General features: G+C 31.5%; 3 protein-coding genes across 3 annotated transcripts in view; 1 reads left to right on the forward strand and 2 right to left on the reverse strand.

The window, feature by feature from the left end:
- The window catches only part of LOC119614518 (caspase-8-like), a 2,148-nt gene extending 603 nt beyond the window's left edge, over positions 1-1,545 (reverse strand). The window contains exons 1-4 of the mRNA XM_037970642.1: positions 1,362-1,545; positions 446-1,299; positions 125-341; positions 1-54 (exon numbers count right to left, since the gene is read on the reverse strand). The exon at positions 1-54 is cut by the window's left edge and continues 83 nt beyond it. Coding sequence (XP_037826570.1) covers positions 1-54; positions 125-341; positions 446-1,299; positions 1,362-1,377 — 1,141 coding nt within the window. The 5' untranslated portion in view covers positions 1,378-1,545. The remainder of the gene's footprint in view (positions 55-124; positions 342-445; positions 1,300-1,361) is intronic.
- Positions 1,546-1,867: 322 nt separating this feature from the next.
- On the forward strand, positions 1,868-4,854 carry LOC119614519 (zinc finger protein 287-like). Its single transcript, XM_037970643.1, has 4 exons — positions 1,868-2,129; positions 2,200-3,293; positions 4,087-4,579; positions 4,641-4,854. Exons 1-4 carry the CDS (start codon positions 1,974-1,976, stop codon positions 4,818-4,820), a joined length of 1,923 nt encoding a protein of 640 aa, XP_037826571.1. The 5' UTR covers positions 1,868-1,973; the 3' UTR covers positions 4,821-4,854.
- A 2,150-nt stretch (positions 4,855-7,004) lies between these two features.
- LOC119614516 (kinesin-like protein Klp10A) lies at positions 7,005-18,328 on the reverse strand. Its single transcript, XM_037970640.1, has 4 exons — positions 17,899-18,328; positions 11,478-11,724; positions 10,648-11,406; positions 7,005-8,724 (listed from the first exon to the last, which is right to left on the reverse strand). Exons 1-4 carry the CDS (start codon positions 18,213-18,215, stop codon positions 8,407-8,409), a joined length of 1,641 nt encoding a protein of 546 aa, XP_037826568.1. The 5' UTR covers positions 18,216-18,328; the 3' UTR covers positions 7,005-8,406.
- Positions 18,329-18,334: the final 6 nt, after the last annotated feature.

The raw sequence follows: 18,334 nt of genomic DNA on the forward strand, positions 1-18,334 counted from the left end.
TTTCCTTAATTTCCGTTATAGCTATCGGCACACTGTTTGAACCAAATACAACACCTTGAAAATCCAAAAAAAATTGCTTTAAAAAATGATTTCCTAATCAAAAAGTTCTATTCTATTCCCTTACCTTCCATGCCATGTGATAGTATGCAAATAATTATGGAATCTTTTAGTAGACTTCTCTTAACATTTTCTCGTATTTGATGTAATATTTCTAAATGTGTAAGATTTTCATATAACAATGGTATATAACCGAATGAGGAAAAAAGTTCCTTTAGTTTATCACGATCCACGTTAGTGCCTTTACGTGCAGGTATGGTATCATGCATAAATGATACGAGATGCTTTTTAAAACAGAAAAAATTAGATAAACTGTAAGAGTAGACTATAGTCTGGACTATAGAGTAGACTGTAGAACAGAAACAAAAAAAAAAACGTTAATATTTACCCGATATTTTGGATCAGTTTCCTTATAAAAACTACTTTGATTTATAATCAAAACATAACCAGCATTTTTTCTTGTTATTGAATAACGTTCCGTACTATCAAAGTCTGACTGTTGCGCTAAAGGCGGCTGAACAACTGTTTCTTTATTATCAACAGTAGGCAGTGTTTTACTACTATCAACCATATGCTGTGACATATAAACACCAGAATCTTGGCTATTGTTATTATTCACTAAAGCCACATTATCAGTTTCTGGATTTTTCAAATTTTGATTTATGGTCTCTATTAGCAAATCCTTAATACCAGCCATATCATTAAATTTAAAATACTCTATCAGCAACTGTATATTACTGCCCTTAAGCTGGCGATCGCCCAACGTTATAATACGTTTATTCAGCCAGTTTAGCAGAAAGACCTCTAAATAGCAACAATCATAGAAACGCAAATCTTGAATATCAGTTTGATATTTTTTATTAATGTGCTGTATAAGCTGATTGGCCTGATCCGGTGTTAAGCGTTCGGCTAGAACATACAACGCCTTAAGTAGGGGGTGTATGTGTACACTGATTTCCGCCACATGAGGTAAAAATTGATGATATATTTCTAGCCAGCATAAACCCAACCGGCGCAACACTCTTTTAGCTTTGATAATGGCTAAAGCTTCAACAATATGTAATCTCCAATTCTGAGGATTCAATTTGGCATAATTTCTTAATACATCACTGGTGGCCAGTGATGTTACTCCCGCAGTAAGGCCTTTGCCAGAGGAAGGATGTTGTGCTAAAATTATTAATCTTTGTAAGATAAATTGACTACGTGTGCGGTCATCACCATATAAAGGAATCCCAAAGATACCTAGAATAGGAAGTATTAGTCATTTAATTATGATCAGTTATTTTTAAGGGAACAACACTTACCAGTTGATAAAAACATAAATCTGTTTCCACATATTGTAAGTCCTCGATATCGATATTTTTTAAAGAATCCTGCAAAGATTTTGCTGCCGAACCCATTTAGCTTTTATCTTAAAAATTCCCGTTTATGTTCTTTTCATGCAAATAAAAAATAAACAAAAAACAAAACAATAATAAATTAGTCAGATGCTGATATCAAGTTTCAACGCCGTTAGTAAAAAAAAAAATAACGGCGTTAAAAAATTTTACTTAATTAAAAGTTAATTCTTTTTATAGAAATTTTAATAAATTCATGAAATTTGTTATTTAATCCGTTTAATTTTAATAATTTAAGCAACTTTTCTTAAATTTTAACTCGAAAACATAGATTTCAATATCAGACGACTTGGTAAAACATTTCAACGCCGTCCGTTTTAGTTATTCTTCGTCCTAGAAGTACGAAAATAGTGTTGTTGGTTATTTAAAAAAAAAACGCTAGAAATTATTTTTTAATTATTGTCATCACTTCTCTGTGATTGTCTGTGGTAAACAAATATTTTTTCTATGAGATTTCAATAAAATCTTAAAAAAAGATATTAATTTAGTGTAAAAATATTAGTGAAAATTTCTTAAATTATGTTAATAACAAATCCTGATTTAATAAACAGTTGTCGGGTGTGCCGTAGCCCCAATCAGGATGGTGATTATGAATGTTTATATCAAAATAGTGGACAACACGAGGATGGTCTCCAGTTAAGTGAGGCTGGTCTGCTATATGAAAATCTATTGGATGTAAGTCTTTGTGAAGGGATACAAAAACATATAAAAATATAGTTTTATTCAATTTTAATATGTTATTTAGATTTCCCTTACTAAGGGCGATGCTTATCCGCAATTTTTGTGCAATAGTTGTGATTTACAAATGAAACTTTTCAAAAAACTCAAAGACAAAGCCTACAAGACGTTGGAATACTTACAAAATCTATATGAAGAACAGTTAAACTCGAATAAACTTAAAACTGAACAGAAAGATGAAGAAATGCCTCAAGACAATGGCCAGGAGCCGGTGGAATCTGCAGAGGAATATAGCAGCTTAGCAAATGAATATGTTAAAATAACCAGTGAATATCAGGAAAACGCTCGGGAAGATTATGCCCTAATAACTGCTAATGAGTATGAAAAAACTTCCATTGAAGAATTTCCCGATAATGTGGTGAATGAGTATCAGGAAACCTCCTCCCTTGAATACCCAGCAAACCAAAGTAGTGATTACCAGGAAAGTGTAAACTCTGAGTATCCAAACAATGAAAATGAGTTTCACTACCTAGGAGAGAACTCTCAACAGCAAACAGAAATAGATCAGGAAAGTCCTTTATATCAAACAGAAGATTTCTCGAATACTCTAAACCAAACAAATACGGAAACGAATGCAGCTCCCCTAAATATACAAACACTGGCCGAACAATTGAAATTAGACATCGAACAACCTACCATTACCGACATAAAATATCGTTTCTCTGCCGAAGAAATAACCGAAAATCCAAACAGCTCCCAAGAAACAATACCGCAAATTCGTTTAGACTTGGAGCCGATCATTGATAAAACGGATTATGTTACCGAAATCTATGAGCTGCTAGACGATGAAAGCAAACAAGAAACATTAAATGAAAGCAATGGAAATACTGTAGAATACGATATATATACAGAGGAAAAACCGGAAGAGACTAGTTCAGTATATAGTGATGTGGAATATGTAATCGAAGAGGAAATGTGTGATGATGAGGGTGAGTCATTGGAAAATGTGATAGAATTAAAAGGTACAAATCGAGCGAAAAGGAGAAGACTGAATAATACTAACCGGAGAAAGAATGCTGAAAGAGTGGGTAAGAAAAGAGAGTATAGTTGTGTTCCCTGTCAGCTGGAATTTAAAAATCTACAGGAGCATAAAAAGCATAGGTAAGTTACAAAGTAAGTAAGTAAGTAAGTAAGTAAAGTAAGTAAGTAAGTAAGTAAGTAAGTAAGTAAGTAAGTAAGTAAGTAAGTAAGTAAGTAAGTAAGTAAGTAAGTAAGTAAGTAAGTAAGTAAGTAAGTAAGTAAGTAAGTAAGTAAGTAAGTAAGTAAGTAAGTAAGTAAGTAAGTAAGTAAGTAAGTAAGTAAGTAAGTAAGTAAGTAAGTAAGTAAGTAAGTAAGTAAGTAAGTAAGTAAGTAAGTAAGTAAGTAAGTAAGTAAGTAAGTAAGTAAGTAAGTAAGTAAGTAAGTAAGTAAGTAAGTAAGTAAGTAAGTAAGTAAGTAAGTAAGTAAGTAAGTAAGTAAGTAAGTAAGTAAGTAAGTAAGTAAGTAAGTAAGTAAGTAAGTAAGTAAGTAAGTAAGTAAGTAAGTAAGTAAGTAAGTAAGTAAGTAAGTAAGTAAGTAAGTAAGTAAGTAAGTAAGTAAGTAAGTAAGTAGTAAGTAAGTAAGTAAGTAAGTAAGTAAGTAAGTAAGTAAGTAAGTAAGTAAGTAAGTAAGTAAGTAAGTAAGTAAGTAAGTAAGTAAGTAAGTAAGTAAGTAAGTAAGTAAGTAAGTAAGTAAGTAAGTAAGTAAGTAAGTAAGTAAGTAAGTAAGTAAGTAAGTAAGTAAGTAAGTAAGTAAGTAAGTAATAAGTAAGTTACAACAACAATCTCTTTAATGATTTACAAAAAAACCGCCTGAAGACCCAACGATAACAGAACTAAATAAAAGATGGTTTCAAATTTGCCACCGTCTTTTCCAGAACCGAAGTACATGACAATAAATATCCCTGCAGTATATGTGCCCGTGAACTAAAATCCCTGCCCAGTTTGCATCAACACATGAAAATACACAACGAACAGCCGGCCTATCAGTGTAACATTTGTCAGAAAACCTTTAATCAAAAGGCCCACTATCTCTACCACATGAATCGACACAATAATATACGCAATTTTAAATGTACGGAATGTGATAAAACGTTTATTGCTAAAACCGATTTAAAGGTACACATGAGAACTCACACTGGAGATAGGCCATATGTTTGTAATATCTGCGGCAAAGATTATTTAATGATGGAACATTTGAAAACACATCTTCTAACGCATACCGAACAATATTTTCAATGTGATATTTGTAATCATAAGTTTGCCACACATAAGACGCTGAGAATGCATGTGCGAACGATACACGAAGATGAGCCAAGATTTAAGTGTAGTTTCTGTTCGAAACCTTTTCGTAGAAAACATCATTTGGAGGTATGTGAAGTCCAATGAGTAATGAATTGGTTTTTATAATATCCCTCGTTTTTTGTTTCAGTATCACTTGAAATTGCATCAAAAAAATGTAAAATTTTTAGATAGCCATTATGAAATGGTAGATGTGGACGATCCCGATGCTGTAATTAATACCGACACGGACTATAATGCTGATGAACTTGTTGATCAAGAACTAGTAGATGATCCTGGCTTTATAGCTTTAAACGATGATATTGTATAGTATATTAGATAATTTTTTAACTTGTTCGAAAAAATCGAACGCCTATGGTGTTTTTAAAACAATAGTGTGTATGTGTTCAACTGGATGTTAAACAATAAAGGTAAGTTTTCACTTTTTTAGCCCTATTCTGAATAAAAATTTGGAGTATAGGGCTTAATCTACGCAGTAAAAAGCAATAAAAAGAAAAAATATCGTAACCATTAATGGAATCAATTAGTATGATACTGATGTTCCTGATGTATAATATTTGTTTAATTAAAAACGCTTTAACTTTAATTGATTTTGTTGGTTTTATTTGTTTTTTTTTTTATATATATAATAGGTTTTTCTTGTCGTTTATTTATTTGTATAATTTAATAATTATTAGAATCTAAATATATAATTAATTTTTTCTTCCTTTTTTGTTTATTAATTTTTTTCTTACTTTGAAGCACTTGTATAACAGAAAAGTTTCTTTTTTAATATAATTTTTCTTTATTAGTTTTCAGTTTAATTTCTTTAAAAAAACGCACATTATTAAGCCTTGTTACTAAAAAAATTTGAATTTTTTTCATTATAGACCAAAATATTAAAAGTTTTTTAATTTTTTTTATAAAAAAAATTTAACGGAATGAATATTTAAATTTAGTTAAACAAAATAAATTGTTTGTTTTAGTTTTTAACAACTTAAATTTGGTTAAATTTTAAGAAAGTTTTTTTAGCGGGTTTGTTAGGTTTTGCAGGCCGGATATATAGAGAGGTAGGTTAATACTAAATTAGGTTTTTGTTGTTTTTTAAGAGGAAAGAAAAGTGCAGGTTAAATTTGGTTTTTGTTAAATATATTATGCTTAAAGAAAATTCTAGGATTTGTTTTATGTTAAATATAAAATAGTTTTAAGAGTTTGTTTTTATTACATTTTTAATACAAAAACTTCTTTAGTTATTTTAAGAAGAACAAAAATAGTCTACGGAATTGAGCACAATGACAGTTTGTAATTTTTGTGTGTGTATGTATAGGGATTACTTGGAAAGTTTTGTTTGGGAGTTGGAAAACAAAGCTATAAATTAATAATATAATAATTTTATTAATAAGTATTTAGGTCCAAAGTTAGCCTTTAGACAAGACTGTAGTAGAGACTAAAGACTAGAGTGTGGTCTAGAATATAAACTAGAGTATAGCTTAGACTATAAACTTAACTCTAGGCCAGACTTTAAACTAGACTATAGAACAGACTCTAAACAAGACTCTAAAGTAGACTCTAGACTAGACTTAACTATACTCTAGATCAGACTCTAAACTAGACTCTAGATTAGGCTCTAAACTAGACTCTAGAGTAAACTATAGACTTTAGTCTAGATTATAAACTAATTATAAACTAACTCTAAACTAGACTCTAGATTCTAAACTAGACTCTAGATTCTAAACTAGACTCTAGATTCTAAACTAGACTCTGGACTTTAGACTACACTCTTGATTCTAGACTAGACTCTGGACGTCTCTGAACTAGGCTCTAGACTAGACTACAAACTAAATTCTAGACTCTAAATTAGACAGATCAAGTCTATAGTCTGTAGTTTAGTCTCGAAACTAGGCAGTCGTTTAGTCTCTAAACTAGACTGTAGTTTAGTCTCTAAACTAGACTGTAGTTTAGTCTCTAAACTAGACTGTAGTTTAGTCTCTAAACTAGACTGTAGTTTAGTCTCTGAACTAGACTGTAGTTTAGTCTCCAAACTAGACTACAGTCTCATCTCTAGACAAGACCGTTCTAGTCTAGTCTAGCTAAACTATTCTAGTAGTTTAGTCTACTCTATCCTAATCTGTAGTCTAGTCTCTAGACTAGTCTTTAGTCTAATCCTTAGATTGGTTTGTAGTCTATTCTTTGAACTAGGCTGTATTATATTCTCTATCCTAGTCTGTAATCTAGTCTCTATCCTAGTCTGTAGTCTATATCCTAGTGTGCAGACTAGTCTCTATCCTAGTCTGTACTCTAGTCTCTAGACTAGAATCTATTCTGTCGTCTGTAGACTAGTTCTAGTTCTGTAGACTAGTCTCTATTCTTGTCCGTAGTCTAGTTTCTATCATAGTCTGTAGTTAGACTAGTCTGTTGGCTATTCTTTAAACTAATATGTAGCACAAACTTTAAACTTGACTGTAGTCTAGCCTCTATCCTAGTCTGTAGTTTACTCTCTAAAGTCTACTCTCTAGAATAGCCCGTAGTCTAGTATTTTGATTTGTTTTAAAGAAATGCTTCATTTGTGATAAAAAATAGTTAAGTTTTAGTGTCTTTTTTTTTTTGTAAAAATCTAAAAGCTTAAGCGTTTTTTTCCTACATAAACAGGGGTTTGTTTATACACTGTAACTGGATTTGTAAACAAAAATTTTGACATTTTTACAAAGAAAACAAATTATGGAATTATATGGTAGTGTTGTCAATTAAGCGCTTTTTTTTTGAAGGGAATTTTTTAAGGTTTTGCTTTTCACACTTTCTCTGTTTTACAAGGTTGTTCTTTTTTGAGATTTTTTTTTGTAACGAAAGCTTGTTGTTGTTGTTTGTTTTATTAAATCTTCAGTTTTGTAATTATTTGATAATACTTGTGTTTAATTTTTCAAAAATTTAGCAAAAAATTTTTTTTTTTTATAAAAAAATTCTATATAAAAACATAAAATTATTAATATCATTTTAAAAATAAGTATTAAAAATACAAAGGGGGTAGAGGTGTGGGGGTAGTAGTAGGGATAATATTAGAAACACAAAAATCATTAAAATTTTTAAAACACAATTAAGCAAAAATAAATGTTTTTTTAGAAAAAAATATTGTTAAATAAATTTGTGTTATAATAAAATAACAAATTTATTTACATATTTTGTTTTGTTTTAACGGCAAATGTAAGGAAATTTTCTATTAACTCCTGTTTTCTTTTTTGTAAAAAATAAAATAATTTTTTTGTGTGTTTAAAAGTGTAAAAAAAAACTAATAAAAAATCGTTATTATTAATATTAATTTAACAAAACATAAATTAGCATTTCTAACAGGATTATTACATTGTTGTTTTAGTTGTAGTTCTTCATTTGCTGCTGCTGCTGGCTTTCTGTTTTGAGTTTGAGTTTGATTTTTAATTTTTTTTTTTTGTTTAATAAAGTTAAAGTGAGTAAATAAGTTTTCTTTTATTTGCTTTTTTGTTGTTGTTGTTTTAATCATAAATATTATATATGGTGTGTTGTATAGTTTGTTGCTGTTAGTTTTTTAAAATTTAAAATTGTTTTTTTTTTTTATTATTTTTAGTTTTAATTTAAAGTTTTAAGTGCATTTTTAAACGGCACTGCTGGGTTGTTTTTGCTCTAATCTGTTTAACAATTTTAGTTTATATTTTTTTTGTTTTCTCTCTCTTTCTATTATTTAAATTAAACAAATTAATACTTAAAAAGAAAAAGAGTTATCTTTAATACATGCATTTTCGTTTATTCCTTTCAGTTTCAGTGCTTAAACTGCACTAAAGAAGAAGAGTATTTACTTTCTTTATAAATGTGTTATTGAGGAGAAGGAGGAGGAGTGTGTTGAGTGTTTTAAATAGGGCGTTTTTTGTTAAATTAGTTATTCATTTTTTTTAACGTTTGCCTGGTGGTTTAACTGTGCATGAAAGCATTTCTTCTTTAGCCATTTTTGCCCGAAAATCAGCCATTAAATCCCGACACATGGTAGCCATCTCGGCCAGTTGTGTGAAATAGGCCTCACCTTCTTTACAGTAGGAGTCTTGATCATAATCGACATAGTTGGTTAAATTATATAGACGCATAGATTCGGGTAGAAATTGTGTTAGGAATTCATTGATGGCTCGATGTTGATCAACAACCATTTCTTCGGTTTGTTGTAGATCGGAAATCGCAGCATGTTGGACAAGTAATTCATCGGACATATCGTGTTCCTGGAAATGTTAAAGGTGGAATTAATATATAGAAGTCAAAACAAAGTATAGTCTAGTTTATAGATTATAGTCTCGCCTATAGTCTAATCTGGAATACTCTATAGTGTGGACTATAGTATAACCTATACTGTAGTCTATAGTCTGAACTATAGTTTAGTCTATAGTATGGACTATAGTCTAGTCTATCGTCTAGTCTATAGTCTGGACTACAGTCTAGTCTATTGTCTGGAATATAGTCTAGTCTATAGTCTGGACTAGTTTAGTCTGTAGTCTTGTCTACAGTTTAGTCTGTAGTCTAGTCCATAGTCTAATCTATAGTCCATTCTATTGCCTAGTCTATAGTCTAGTCTATAGTCTAGTCTATAGTCTAGTCTATAGTCTAGTCTATAGTCTTGTTTATAGTCTTGTCTATAGTCTAGTCTATTGTCTAGTCTATTGTCTAGTCTATTGTCTAGTCTATTGTCTAGTCTATAGTCTAGTCTATAGTCTAGTCTATAGTCTAGTCTATAGTCTAGTCTATAGTCTAGTCTATAGCCTAGTCTATAGTCGAGTCTACAGTCGAGTCTATAGTCTAGTCTATAGTCTAGTCTATAGTCTAGTCTATAGTCTAGTCTATAGTCTAGTCTATAGTCTAGTCTATAGTCTAGTCTATAGTCTAGTCTATAGTCTAGTCTATAGTCTAGTCTATAGTCTAGTCTATAGTCTAGTCTATAGTCTAGTCTATAGTCTAGTCTATAGTCTAGTCTATAGTCTAGTCTATAGTCTAGTCTATAGTCTAGTCTATAGTCTAGTCTATAGTCTAGTCTATAGTCTGGTCTAGTCTATAGTCTAGTCTATAGTCTGGTCTAGTCTATAGTCTGGTTTAGTCTATAGTCCAGTCTATAGTCTAGTCTATAGTCTAGTCTATAGTCTAGTCTATAGTCTAGTCTATAGTCTAGTCTATAGTCTAGTCTATAGTCCAGTCTATAGTCTAGTCTATAGTCTAGTCTAGTCTATAGTCTAGTCTATAGTCTAGTCCATAGTCTAGTCCATAGTCTAGTCTACAATCTAGTCTATAGTCTAGTCTTCAGTGTAGTCTATAGTCTAGTCTTCAGTGTAGTCTATAGTGTAGTCTATAGTGTAGTCTATAGTGTAGTCTATAGTGTAGTCTATAGTGTAGTCTATAGTATAGTCTATAGTCTAGTCTATAGTCTAGTCTATAGTCTAGTCTATAGTCTAGTCTATAGTCTAGTCTATAGTCTAGTCTATAGTCTAGTCTATAGTCTAGTCTATAGTCTAGTCTATAGTGTAGTCTATAGTGTAGTCTATAGTGTAGTCTATAGTGTAGTCTATAGTATAGTCTATAGTCTAGCCTATAGTCTAGTCTATAGTCTAGTCTATAGTCTAGTCTATAGTCTAGTCTATAGTCTAGCCTATAGTCTAGTCTATAGTCTAGTCTATAGTCTAGTCTATAGTCTAGTCTATAGTCTAGTCTAAGTCTAGTCTATAGTCTAGTCTATAGTCTAGTCTATAGTCTAGTCTATAGTCTAGTCTATAGTCTAGTCTATAGTCTAGTCTATAGTCTAGTCTATAGTCTAGTCTATAGTCTAGTCTATAGTCTAGTCTATAGTATAGTCTAGTCTATAGTCTAGTCTATAGTCTAGTCTATAGTCTAGTCTAGTCTAGTCTAGTCTAGTCTATAGTCTAGTCTATAGTCTAGTCTTTAGTCTGGACTATGGTCTAGTCTATAGTCTAGTCTATAGTTTAGTCTGTAGTCTAGTCTATAGTCTAGTCTATAGTTTAGTCTATAGTCTATAGTCTAGTCTATAGTCTAGTCTATAGTCTAGTCTATAGTCTAGTCTATAGTCTAGTCTTATGTCTAGTCTTTTCTATAATCTAGTTTATTGTCTAGTAAATAGTCAAGTCTAAAATTTTCAAACTTACGCTCAACGAACGCAACAATGCCAAATCACTCGCCGACATCTGACCATTGTTCTTATTATTATTGTTATTATTATGATTAGTATGATTATTATGCTTAATGGGCCTCTGCTGGACATGCTGTACATTATTAGTCTCTTCATCCTCTTCATACATTAACTGTTCGGTATCTTCTTCACGCAGCACATCATCCTCACGTAATACATCTTTGACCACCAGCTCTTTAACACGATCCGCATAACGTAGAGTATTGAGTGTGTGTTCACACGAACTTAAACCCGGTGAAATCATAGCAATCATACAGGTTTTACTCTTATCGCCAATAAAAGAATCACGTAAAACTTGCGTTAACTTCGAGACACGGAATGGCAAGTGAGCCGATTGTTTACCCAAAGCACGAATACATTCTTTCAGAGCCAATAGAGATTTATTGATTTCGGCACCCTCCATGCGTGTTTGACGATTAGCCGATGAGGTATCGGCACCACGTTCATTACCAGCCAAATCGATAAAAGAGAATTTACCATGAATTTTTGTGGAGCCGGGAGGACGTAAAACAATTTGAAATACTGCATGAGAACGTGATGAGTTTGAATTGGCTGAGGTCTGGCCGGAGGTGCGAGCATTGTTGCCGTGCTGTATAAGTTTAAGCACTTCTTCAACACTGTCGACTACCTTCTCGGTGAGACCAACAACTTGTACCTGCTGTTTACCATCCTCCAGGACACGAAGTTTTTGTTTATCTGAGAGTAAATCAAAAACCTAAAACAAGATAAGGATTATTAGAGATTAAAAATTATTGTTAAACATGTTATGTTATGTTGGAAACATACTTTGCCACTGTAAATTTCAAAGAAACTGGCTGATACCACTAGATTCAAGTGACGATAACGTGGTCCATTCAAATAGGTAAACACATCCTTAGCTGCCATGGCATATATACCATTTTTACAATCCTGTATTTTGCCATTAAATTCGCCGCCCATTGTGTGAGTTTTACCCGAACCGGTCTGGCCATAGGCAAAACAAGTGGCCATGCCACCTTCAAATATAGTTTGGACCAAAGGTTTTGCAGTGTATCTGAAAATTCAGCCATTAAATACAATTTAGTTAACAAATAACAAGTTAATTAATAAACATTTAAATTAAATTACTTTTATATTTAAAAGTTAATTTGATATTTTATTATTTGCTTTTTTTTTTTTTTTGTTACAATTGAATATGTGTATCATGGAAATAGCTAGTTATTTGGGGAAATTGTGTGCTAATTTACACACCCATGAATGAAAACAAGTGCTTTTGTATTAATACTGAGGGGTTTTTATTGACTTGAATCTCTGATTTTATGGGGTAATTGTTAATTGAAATTGTTTATGCCAAACCCATTAGAGAAAAGAAAAAAAAACTATTTTTACAATTCAATGTAAAATTTTTAGTTAAAAACGATTTGTTTAAATAACAAAAAAGGATTTTTGAACTATACAACAATCTTTAGTTTAGTATAAAGTTCTGTTCCGAAAGGCCTCTATAGGTTGGTAGGACCAATAATGTTTTTTTTTAATGATTTCCCATGGTTCGGAGGACCAACATTCATTGAAAATCAATTTCAGTTCAAATATGGCTGATATCTAACAATAGCAATAAAAAATATCTTTAAAACTATATCGTGTTGTTTTGCCAAATAATTTCTTTTGGTTCGTAGGACCATCATTTATTCCAAATGTTTAAAAAGTTTTTAAAAGTCTAAAACTTTAGATATTTGCTTCAAATCTAGTAATTACCATTGATATTATCTTAAAAACTCTATCGCTAGTTAAAGTATGATATTTCGAAAGAATTTATGAATTATAGTCTGGACTATAGAGTAGACTATAGTCTGGACTATAGAGTAGACTATAGTCTGGACTATAAAATAGACTATTGTCTGGACTATAGAGTAGACTATTGTCTGGACTATAGAGTAGACTACAGTCTGGACTATAGAGTAGACTATAGTCTGGACTATAGAGTAGACTATAGTCTGGACTATAGAGTAGACTATAGTCTGGACTATAGAGTAGACTATAGTCTGGACTATAGAGTAGACTATAGTCTGGACTATAGAGTAGACTATAGTCTGGACTATAGAGTAGACTATAGTCTGGACTATAGAGTAGACTATAGTCTGGACTATAAATAGACTATTGTCTGGACTATAGAGTAGACTACAGTCTGGACTATAGAGTAGACTATAGTCTGGACTATAGTAGACTATAGTCTGGACTATAAAATAGACTATTGTCTGGACTATAGAGTAGACTATAGTCTGGACTATAGAGTAGACTATAGTCTGAACTATAGAGTAGACTATAGTCTGGACTATAGAGTAGACTATAGTCTGGACTATAGAATAGACTATAGTCTGGACTATAGAGTAGACTATAGTGTGGACTATAGAGTAGACTATAGTGTGGACTATAGAGTAGACTTTAGTCTGGACTATAGGGTAGACTAAAGTCTGGACTATAGAGTAGACTATAGTCTGGACTATACAGTGGATTGTAGAGTGGACTATAGTCTGGACTATAGATTAGTCTATAGTATGGACTATAGATTAGTCTATAGTCTGGACTATAGATTACATTAGACTATAGAGTAGACTATAGTCTTGACTATAGAGTAGACTATAGGCTGGACTATAGAGTAGACTATAGTCTGGACTATAACCTCGACTATAGAGAGGACTATAGATTAAAATAAAGTCTGGACTGTAGAGTAGACTATATTCTGGATTATAGAGTAAACTATAGTCTGGACTAAAGAATAGTCTATAGTCTGTATAAATAGTAGTCTATAGTCAGGTCTATAGATTAGTCTATAGTCTGGACGATAGTTTGGTCTATAGTCTGTACTATAGATAAATCTACAGTCTCGTCTATAATTGTGTCTATAATCTGAACTCTAGTCATCATCTTCATAACATTTTAAGGTCATTTATTTAAATAAAAAACAAATTCCCATTTGAAATTATTCCAAAGAAACCAAAGAAATCTTAGAAAATGTTTGCTCATAAAAATACTAATGAACCGCAATCATTTAAATATAATTTCTAAACCACAATTAATAAACTACTTTATTCTTGAAAAAAAAAGTAAAAGAAAAGAATAACAAAATTGTAACCTTTTTAACACATGACTAGACTTTCTAATTAAACTAAAGACACCTAATACTCGGAAGTAACAAGAGAAAAAAAAAAACACATTCATATAAAAACTTTTCTCTGCAGCTTTAGTCATCATTATAACGATCAATATTTTTTAAACAAAATTTATAAGGAAATAATGAATAGCATACAAAGATTAAACCAGTTCATAGCTACAACAGAAAAAAAATGTAGCATTAACAAAACAAAAGAAAGAAATATAAACAAAAAAAAAAAAAAAAAAGAAAATATATAATAAGAAGAAAGGGGCAGGCATCCTCTTATATATAGTAGAGGTTTATTGAGCTTATTTTTGCCAAAGAAAACAAAAACCAAGATTTATATGAGAAATTAAATAAATTTGCAATTTTGTGTATTTTTTAGACACAACAAAGCCAGACTTTAAAATAAGATTTTCCTTTAACACAAACAACGTTGAGAGTCTTCGTCATCTACAAATTGAAAACGTATAAAGCTAAAGTTTGTATTTTTTTTTATTTTTTTGGTTTTGGTTAATTAAAGAAAAAGTAACAAGAAAAAATTATACAAAACTTATGCTTGAACAAAAAAAGAGTAGAGTGTAAGAGGAGTAAATTGAAAGAATGGTATTTATAGCAGCAGTTTAAGCTTCAGTTGTATGACTAATCATTTCGTAGAGACGTGTATGGCGACGTCGGCAATGTATGGTATTTTATCTTATACTTATTGCTGTCTTTTTTTTTATTTTTTTGCATTTTATTTGTATTGATATTTGTTGATTTCTATATGTATGTAGACCATGTCTCTCATTCATAAAGCTTCAGACTTTAGATATTTTCAAATTCAACGTTTTTATATATATATATATTTTGTAAATATAAGATCAATCAGCTGTTGTAGAGGTCTTTGCTTGACAAAGTCTTTTTTTCTTCTGTCTTGTTTCAATTTTATTTATAAATATTGACTTTTAAGGAATGTTATTCAATTTTTGATGTAGTAATAGCTAACAAGGTTATTGCATGGCTTACAGAGAAGTGTTTATAAGGAAAACGTAGAGTGTTAAGGAAATAAATTTTAAAAGATTTGAAATAAATTTTAGTAAAATCTTTCATTTTTGGGTTTAATAGTTAAGGTTCAAAGGACGATGGAAGCTTAAAAATTAAAGTCTCATTCGATTTCATTTAACATTATATGCTTTTCAAATGATCAAATTCTAGAGAAGTTCAAATGGTTCGAAAGACCATGTTTAGGTAAAACCAAAAAACTAAAAAATTGGACTATTGTCTTGACTATAGGATGGAATATTCTGGACTATAGGTTGGACTATAGTCTGGACTGTAGATTGTACTATAGTCAAGTCTTTAGTCTAAACTTCAGTCTAGTCCTTAGTCTAGTCTATAGTCTAGACTATAGTCTAGTCTATAGTCTAGACTATAGTCTAGTCTATAGTTTAGTCTAATCTTAAGTCTATAGTACAGACATTAGTTTAGTCTATAGACTAATCTATAGTTTAGTCTAGTCTATAGTCTACTCTATAGTCTACTCTATAGTCTAACCTATAGTCTAGTCTATAGTTTAGTCTAGTCTATAATTTTGTCTATAGTCTAGTCTGTAGTCAAGCCTATAGTCTAGTTTATAGTCTAGTTTATAGTATAGTCTATAGTCTAGTCTATAGTCTAGTCTATAGTCTAGTCTATAGTCTAGTCTTTAGTCGAATCTATAGTCTAGTCTTTAGTCTAGTCTATAGTTAGTATACAGTTAGTCTGTAATCTAACCTATAGTCTAGTCTATAGTCTTGTCTATAGTCTTGTCTATAGTCTAGTCTATAGTCTAGTCTATAATCTGTCTTGTCTAGTCTAAGTCTAGTCTATAGTCAGTCTAGTCTAGTCTATAGTCTAGTCTATAGTCCTAGTCTATAGTCTAGTCTATAGTCTAGTCTATCAGTCTAGTCCTAGTAGTCTAGTCTATAGTCTAGTCTAGTCTAGTCTATAGTCTAGTCTATAGTCTAGTCTAGTCTATAGTCTAGTCTATAGTCTAGTCTATAGTCTAGTCTATAGTCTAGTCTAGTCTATAGTCTAGTCTATAGTCTAGTCTATAGTCTAGTCTATAGTCTAGTCTATAGTCTAGTATATAGTCTAGTCTATAGTCTAGGTTATAGTCTAGTCTATAGTCTAGTCTATAGTCTAGTCTATAGTCTAGTCTATAGTCTAGTCTATAGTCTAGTCTATAGTCTAGTCTATAGTCTAGTCTATAGTCTAGTCTATAGTCTAGTCTATAGTCTAGTATAGTCTAGTATATAGTCTAGTCTTTAGTCTAGTCTATAGTCTAGTCTATAGACTAGTCTATAGTCTAGTCTATAGTCTAGTCTATAGTCTAGTCTATAGTCTAGTCTATATTCTAGTCTATAGTCTAGTCTATAGTCTAGTCTATGGTCTATAGTCTAGTCTATAGTCTAGTCTATAGTCTAGTCTATAGTCTAGTCTATAGTCTAGTCTATAGTCTAGTCTATAGTCTAGTCTATAGTCTAGTCTATAGTCTAGTCTATAGTCTAGTCTATAGTCTAGTCTATAGTCTAGTCTATAGTCTAGTCTATAGTCTAGTCTATAGTCTAGTCTATAGTCTAGTCTATAGTCTAGTCTATAGTCTAGTCTATAGTCTAGTCTATAGTCTAGTCTATAGTCTAGTCTATAGTCTAGTCTATAGTCTAGTCTATAGTCTAGTCTATAGTCTAGTCTATAGTCTAGTCTATAGTCTAGTCTATAGTCCAGTCTATAGTTTAGTCTATAGTAGTCAAAGTAATGTCTAGCCTATAGTAAATAACATCTGGTCTGGTCTAGTCTATAGTCTAGTCTATATTCTAGTCTATAGTCCAGTCTATAGTCTAGTCTATAGTCTAGTCTAGTCTATAGTCTAGTCTATAGTCTAGTCTAGTCTATAGTCTAGTCTATAGTCTAGTCTATAGTCGAGTCTATAGTCTAGTCTATAGTCTAGTCTATAGTCTAGTCTATAGTCTAGTCTATAGTCTAGTCTATAGTCTAGTCTATAGTCTAGTCTATAGTCTAGTCTATAGTCTAGTCTATAGTCTAGTCTATAGTCTAGTCTATAGTCTAGTCTATAGTCTAGTCTATAGTCTAGTCTATAGTCTAGTCTATAGTCTAATCTATAGTCTATAGCCTAGTCTATAGTCTAGCCTATAGTCTAGTCTATAGTCTAGTCTATAGTCTAGTCTATAGTCTAGTCTATAGTCTAGTCTATAGTCTAGTCTATAGTCTAGTCTATAGTCTAGTCTATAGTCTAGTCTATAGTCTAGTCTATAGTCTAGTCTATAGTCTAGTCTATAGTCTAGTCTATAGTCTAGGCTATAGTCTAGTCTATAGTCTAGTCTGTAGTCTAGTCTATAGTCTAGTCTATAGTCTAATCTATAGTCTAGTCTATAGTCTAGTCTATAGTCTAGTCTATAGTCTAGTCTATAGTCTAATCTATAGTCTAGTCTATAGTCTAATCTATAGTCTAATCTATAGCCTAGTCTATAGTCTAGTCTATAGTCTAGTCTATAGTCTAGTCTATAGTCTAGTCTATAGTCTAGGCTATAGTCTAGGCTATAGTCTAGTCTATAGTCTAATCTGTAGTCTAGTCTATAGTCTAGTCTATAGTCTAATCTATAGTCTAGTCTATAGTCTAGTCTATAGTCTAGTCTATAGTCTAGTCTATAGTCTAGTCTATAGTCTAGTCTATAGTCTAGTCTATAGTCTAGTCTATAGTCTAGTCTATAGTCTAGTCTATAGTCTAGTCTAGTCTATAGTCTAGTCTATAGTCTAGTATATAGTCTAGTCTATAGTCTAGTCTATAGTCTAGTCTATAGTCTAGTCTATAGTCTATTCTATAGTCTAGTCTATAGTCTAGTCTATAGTTGTCAAAATAATGTCTATCCCATAGTGAATAACATCTGGTCTCAAGACCTGACTAGAATTTATTTTACAGTGTGGACTTCTTGTAGCCTATAATACGGACGAAAGTATAATCTATAGTCTATTCTACCAACGAGTCTAAAAGTTTAAACTAAAATAAAAATAGAAAAATTGTACACTACTCACTTGTAAACCATAGCATTGTCACAGCGATCATCGAAGGCATAGTCAAAACGAAATTTATGATTTTCCAGAAATTTTGTTAAATCCACTTTATTACGCGGCTCATGAACAATAAGCGTATCCTTGCGTGGCACCGAAATCACATCAATTTCTTTACGATTTAACTCTTTGCGTGATAATGGTCGCTTACGTACACAAACGGTAATTTGATGATCTTCGACGGCCTGGCCATCAATTAATGGATTAAATTCCAGGGTAGATTGATATTCGCGTATCATTTGGGCGGTTTCCCAATTGGGATTACCGGGATCTTGATTCATTAAGGCATTTTTCTCTTCTTTAATCTCAGCTTGGCGGGCACGACGTTTTTCACGATTCTCCTTAAGACGTTCAACCTCTTTGACCACATAGGAGCGACGAGCACCAACATTGCCAGTGG

Source organism: Lucilia sericata, unplaced genomic scaffold, assembly GCF_015586225.1.
Source record: "Lucilia sericata isolate MDLA Ls3-8-SP2 unplaced genomic scaffold, ASM1558622v1 Contig003015F_arrow, whole genome shotgun sequence".
Taxonomy (NCBI): domain Eukaryota; kingdom Metazoa; phylum Arthropoda; class Insecta; order Diptera; family Calliphoridae; genus Lucilia; species Lucilia sericata.